General features: G+C 38.6%; 1 protein-coding gene across 3 annotated transcripts in view; it reads left to right on the top strand.

Annotated features, from left to right (window-relative positions):
- The window catches only part of anxa4 (annexin A4), an 11,472-nt gene that overhangs the window by 2,548 nt on the left and 2,584 nt on the right, over window positions 1-6,340 (top strand). For 2 of the 3 annotated variants that reach the window (XM_020606066.1, XM_020606065.1), the window contains exons 2-7: window positions 1,672-1,703; window positions 2,689-2,776; window positions 3,470-3,564; window positions 4,526-4,639; window positions 5,185-5,275; window positions 5,985-6,064. In XM_020606066.1, coding sequence (XP_020461722.1) covers window positions 1,695-1,703; window positions 2,689-2,776; window positions 3,470-3,564; window positions 4,526-4,639; window positions 5,185-5,275; window positions 5,985-6,064 — 477 coding nt within the window. In that variant the 5' untranslated portion in view covers window positions 1,672-1,694. Of the gene's footprint in view, window positions 1-13; window positions 102-1,671; window positions 1,704-2,688; window positions 2,777-3,469; window positions 3,565-4,525; window positions 4,640-5,184; window positions 5,276-5,984; window positions 6,065-6,340 lie in introns of those variants that run through there. The other variant, XM_020606064.1, reaches the window with a different exon arrangement.

Genomic DNA, 6,340 nt, shown 5'->3' with positions numbered 1-6,340 from the left:
TCATCCGTGTGTGAGGTACGGGCAGCCGTTGTCACATATAAACTATACTTTACCTTTCTTTCAGTGGGGCTACAGAAAGAATTAAGTCGCCTTCGGGACAGGTAAGGTTTAGTTTAGTCTACGGTTAGTTGTGTTTTCGGGTGTTTAGCGATATTTAATTTGGTAATGTAATGCAAAGACAGAGGCAGTTGCAGGGTGTGCCCACGAATTTCATGACAAGTTAACTGATAATCGGTCCTGACTGACTTTGATAAGACCTTTTTTTTGCATTATCATCGCAATACCGTCTCCGGAATATTATGTTCCAGAACTTTGTGGCTTTAGGGAACACATTTTTGGCTGCAATGATAACTTCGGAACTATAATTGTAGTGCAAAGTGTTTCAGTCTTTGCTAAAGGAATGCTGCCATTATTGCTTAATTCCCGTTAAATTCGCAGACGTGGCTTCTACTTTACAGGCATAAAAGCACCCGCCGTTCAGTTTTCCGTTGTCAATCCAGCCGCGCTAGAATTTGAAGTGCGCCTATATACTCTATATACGTACATTTACGGTAAAGGTATTGAAACGGGCCAAAGCTCGCGATTTTCAAAATAAAATACCTTAATTCCAATGCTGTATTATTTATGAACTTTCAAGTTTAATAAAAACACTTTAAAAAAAATATTTACAGCATAAGGACATCATTTATAGATTCTACATGACCCGCACTGTTACCACACAAAGAATCAAGCATTTCTACTGTACCATTCTGGAGAAAACTCACATTCCATGTGCAAGATGTGACTCCAATGCTGGATTAATTATGAACTTTCAAGTTTAATAAAAACACTTTTTTTAATATTCAAATTCTAGCGCGGCTGGCTTGACCACAGAAAACTGAACGGCGGCTGATTTGACTGAAGTTCTACTTTCACTATTTGAACCAGGCTCTGAGACGTTGTACGTTTGTGTAAACACTCATATAATGTAACTCATATGTAATTAACATTATTACAAGTTATTTGTTTAGTAAAGGATTACATTGAATTTGCACCAGTTGTGCTACAGCGATAGGGTCCACTTTGTATTTATTTAATTAAACCTGTAATCCATACCTCTGGTATTGATTATGAGTATACTGAGTTTTTTTATGAGGAAATTTTTTTGTCAAATTCGAGAGTCCTGATTTGTATGAATAGTAATACGAAATTTCATTGCACTGGAGTGTAAATAAAGTAAATGCCTGTTCGTTAACATCTGGGCTTTGGGCATGCACTTTTTTCTAGCACTATAATATTGTCTGTAAACTAAATAGGTCAATGTGTTTTTAACTAAATGGATTTGACAGATACCTGACATCACTGTAAGTGGGTAAGTTGATCCTTATAGTTGTGAAACCCCAGCAGTATTTGCTCTCCTTGGAGTAATTACAGGTGTGTCCAAACAAACAATAGCTCCCTGGTATTTGCTGGGATACCAGTGCAGGTGTGGGACACAAGAGAGTCCATGTACAAATGTGTGTGAACGAAGCCCTTGTTGATGAACTGCATACAGTATTGATCAGAGGTCACCGAGGGTCACATTCAAAACTGATGCCGTTTACTGCCTCTTAGCTTGATGCTGATGTTTATTTGTGTTATAAGTGTGCAATATACATACTAAGCATCATTATTTTTTTTCTGCACCCCCAGTTTGAAAATCTACTCTTGCAGCAATGGCAGCGGTAAGTCTTTCCTGTAGCTGCTGTTCCACCTGTGCACAGGGAAAAGAGGCAACATCCGTGTAGTCATCAAATTTACATGTATTTTCCTTACCAGTCCAGTGTGTACTAGACGTGGGACCTTTCCATTGTGCCTGGTTTTGAATAGGGCTGAGCAGCAGTTTGTTTGCATTTCAGCTTAATAATACTCATCATACTACCTTGCAGTTCAGTGTAAATGTCAGTAGTTTATTGTAGTTAATTCATGCAAAAAGTCATAATGCAATGCACCAGTCACCAGTCATATCATTATGACCACCTGCCTAATACTGTGTACACAGAGTCAGTGTGGCAGTCGGTTGGCACTCGTGTCACTCTGCAGCTCACTGTGCATCTTCTGTGAATCTGTTTGCTTCCATAGTTATACTGTCAAGAAGAGCACGACCATTCAGTGAAGAACTTATGTAAAAGAAGTAAAAAAATGTGGTCGTGAGGACAAGTTAGAGATCATTAGATTTCACTACTCTCTAACTTTGTCTGCCATCCTGAAATGATGAAATACATTGATGTGATTTATCTTTTAAAGCTCATCCATTAGTGTTTTAAGAAATATAACATACTATGGTTTGAACCTATCTGATATAGTTTTTGACAAAAAGTTTGAAAAACTACTTGCACATTTGTCAAATCTTCTCCTTACTTGCAGAATCTGTGTTCATGTGTGAATATGTTTCACTGAAAAGTCCAAAATTTCATTATGAACATTGATTGACTTTAAATCTAGTTGTGTGCATGTCTTGAACCCATGTTTAAGGTGAGCACAGAGAAGCTTTGCCCCTTCAGCCAGAACAGCCTTCTAGTATCAAACTCCGCACATATATCATGCCGTACAACATCCGAGTAAAGTAGCAATAAGTACCTCCCTTCTACTCAAAACCTTTATGTCTGTTTATTTATTTTTAGTAGTTAAATGATTGTAATAATGTTGTTTTACATTACCTATGACCAGATTGGAAACCGTGGAACAGTGAAGGAGGCGGCTGGGTTCGACCCAGACGCAGATGCTCAGAAGCTTAGAGGAGCCATGAAGGGAGCTGGTGAGTGATCCATCCTCTGTCATCCAGAAACCATCATTAGCTAAAGATATATTTGACTGTGCCATTAAGACGAGGCCTCCATGGAAAAAAGCTTTTTTTTTCCAGTCTCTCTCCTCCTTTCCAGGAAAGTGACTATTATTAAACTCGGAGTTAATCATTGCTCCTGTTGTCATGGCAGCTTGATGATGCAATTTTCATAGTTCATTTGGAGGCTTGCACCCATGTACTTTGCCCGACCCTTTTTGTTGCAAAGCTTCCCTTTCACTCCTAACACAGAAGGGAATCTAGACCTTGCTGCTCATACAAAAATAGTAAGCTAAAATTTCTGTGTCACAGTATGGAAACCATGTTAGAAGCAGGATTGTACCACTCAAGAGTCACATCCTAACAAACATTCAGGAGTGTGTAACTGTCACATTTTCTCAGCAAATCTCAAGGAATGTTGAACCTGTTAGTGTTTGCTAACATAATCATCTTCTCCTGACTCCAGTCTGAGCTCTACTGCAAACAGTTTCTGTGCCAGTGTAAAAAAAAACAACTGTGTTCACATCATTCAGTGCTTGTCCCTAATTCTGTTTTCTACACTTTGCTCTTAAATTGTGTTCCAAAAATAGGAATATGATCCTTATAATTTTAGAAATTCTAGATTCATAGTTTCATCGTTATGAGATTCAACATTGCTATTTCTTACAGGCACTAATGAGGCCACTGTCATTGAGGTCCTAGCACATCGTACTATTGCCCAGAGGCAGCGCATCAAAGAGGCCTACAAAAAGACAGTTGGGAAGGTGAGAGTTTTGCACAAAGTCTAAATATGCATGAACATCATAAATAAAAATGCAGGAAACAGAGCAAGCAAAGAAGTGGCAGAAGAATTTGAAAAGCAGCTATGATGGAAGCATTTGGCAGCATCAGCAGATGTGTCATCTCTTAGTCTGTTATTCCACTGTGTACTCTCTCATCATTTCTTTCAATTTAGATGGGGTTTAGCTGTGCTAGCATAGTGCTGATAATGTTCAAGTTAAACATTAACTATAAAACAGAAATTGTACTGTATTAAATTAGTACTAGAACAAAGACCAGGGGGACAGAGAGGGCTTTATGGTGTGTAGGAAAGGAGACCCCATAAAGCCCTCTCTGTCCTGGTCTCTGTTCCAGTACTAATTTAATACAGTACAATTTCTGTTTTATAGTTAATGGTTAACTTGCACATTATCAGCACTATGCTAGCACAGCTAAACCCCATCTAAATTGAAAGAACTGATGAGGGAAGGAGAGTGTTCCCTTCAATAAATAACACACTCGGACCGCACAGAGGTATACTGCCCACTGACTGTTTCTTTGTTTCTTTATTATGTGGATCAATATATTATCTAAAAGGGAACTTTGGGATGTTTATTGCATTGACATAATGAGATAATGACCAGCTCATGATACAGGCTCAATAGAAGGTCAATAAAGTTATCTAAAAGTTCCACTGAGGGAACTGTAGAAAAGGCAGGCTGTGAGTATGTGTCCACAGGCAGAAAGTGTGAGTCATGTTGCACACGGTGACGCCCACATGTGGTCACACAGGAGACTAGTATGGAACACATGCGCTGCTGCTGAAATCTGGGACATCATGTTCATGTCCATGCTGGCAGCACAGAACTTGAACATAAAGACAATATTTAACCATTGTAGCATCCAAGGTTATAGGATGTCCTTCCTGATGAATTTCTGAATCATCTGTTCTCATCCCTGCTGCAGGACCTGGCTGATGATCTGTCCTCAGAGCTGAGTGGGAACTTCGAGGCCGTCGTTCTAGGTCTGTTGATGCTGGCACCTGTGTACGATGCCTATGAGCTCCGAAATGCTATCAAGGTCGGTTTCCTTTTGTCCTGTTTTTAAAGGATAAGTCTAGTAATATTTCATATTTTTCTTATCAACATCAAATCCCCTGAAAACACCAAGTGAACAGACAAGTATTGTGTAGGTGAAGCCTGATATACAGTACAAGCTTACATAAAATAAGCAAGCAAAATGCTTGAATAAAGTCTGTGCTGCTTACCATTATGGGTGCGCCTGTTTTTTGCAAGTATTTTGCTTGCTTATTTTATGTGAGTTTTGCACATCTTGAGCAGTTATGCACACCCTCATTTGGTCTGAGTGCGCTGGCTACAGCGGCTTTGTTTTTTATTTCTGATGTAGCGTATTCCTTTGTGCCACGGTGCTCTATTTTGTCCAGAAACTACTAAAAACATATCAGTGATCACAATGTTACACTGCCTGACATGGTCTCTCAGTACAATAAACCTGCCTACTTTAGTTTATTTTGAGTCGTCCCAGACACTCGATGTTCACAGCATCGCTTGCTCGTCATGTCTTCATATTTTGTCTTAACATATGTCCATATCCATTGATCACAGGGGGCTGGAACAGAGGAGGCTTGCCTCATTGATATTCTCGCCTCAAGGACAAACAAAGAAATAAAAGTCATCAGTGACGTCTACAAGAAGGGTAAGTGTGCCGCTTCTATGAATAGAGTTTCTGACATCAGGTCACTGTATATCTCAACATTTGTCAGTACCTTTCATTTGTGTTATTTGATACTATGTACCAGTCAATAAGCTTCTGTTCTGGCATAAATTATTAATAGAACCATTGCTGCTCTTGACAGTATGTGGTGGTTTGTTTGCTTATATGTTTTTTTGTGGTTGCAGTGACAGTAGCTGGCAGTAAAATGTACATCTTTGTGGTATGACTTGTTTGTACATGTTTTGTACCAATTACACCAGCATAGTTCGATGACAACACTACGAATATTAACAGTCCAGTGTTCAAACATTTTCTTCTCAAACCTGATTATTTTTGCAGTAAAGATAAAATCTGACTTATAACTTGTTGAAATAGTCGCTGTTTTTGATTTTAATCGCATGATTAGTTTATGTGAGAGTAGATACTCAGAGTGCAGATATTACACATAATCTGCTGACCTTTTTACCCCCTTTGAGCTCATTGTTTAGACTTTTACCTTCTCTTTATACCATCCCCAAACAAAACCAAACAGTAAACAGACACATTTATTATTTTATCAAACACACATTTCTAAAGAGTTTTGTGAAATGACAGCGGAACCAAATGGAGAGTGAATATTGGTTTGGAAAAGATTTTTGTTTACATGCTTTGTATTTTAATTTTGTCTTTTTTTTTCCTTTTTTGGCTGCAGAATATGGAAAAGACCTGGAAGACGATGTGTGTGGAGACACATCTGGAATGTTTAAGAGGGTTCTGGTCTCTTTGCTCACGGTGAGCAAACGCTGACCTGCAAGCCTAGGCCAATATGAGTGTTGTAATGGCACATCATTGTAGATCATATAAAAATGGCTTATATAAAAAGTAAAGAGTAAACCTTCAAAAGGTTTGCTGGGAAACTTTAGCATTTCATGACATCGGTTTCCTGTTCACTTAAGGTTGTTTTGTAAGAAAAGAAAAAGACACCAAGATGACTTGTAAAACGTTAACAGGAACTTGTGATGAAAACCTTTATCAGCTTGTGTAGGGCAGTGAAAACAATAGTCACTT

Source organism: Monopterus albus, unplaced genomic scaffold (assembly GCF_001952655.1).
Source record: "Monopterus albus unplaced genomic scaffold, M_albus_1.0 scaffold75.1, whole genome shotgun sequence".
NCBI classification, from domain to species: Eukaryota; Metazoa; Chordata; class Actinopteri; order Synbranchiformes; family Synbranchidae; genus Monopterus; species Monopterus albus.
Note: the sequence above shows the minus strand (reverse complement) of the source record. Positions and strands in the feature narration are given on the sequence as shown.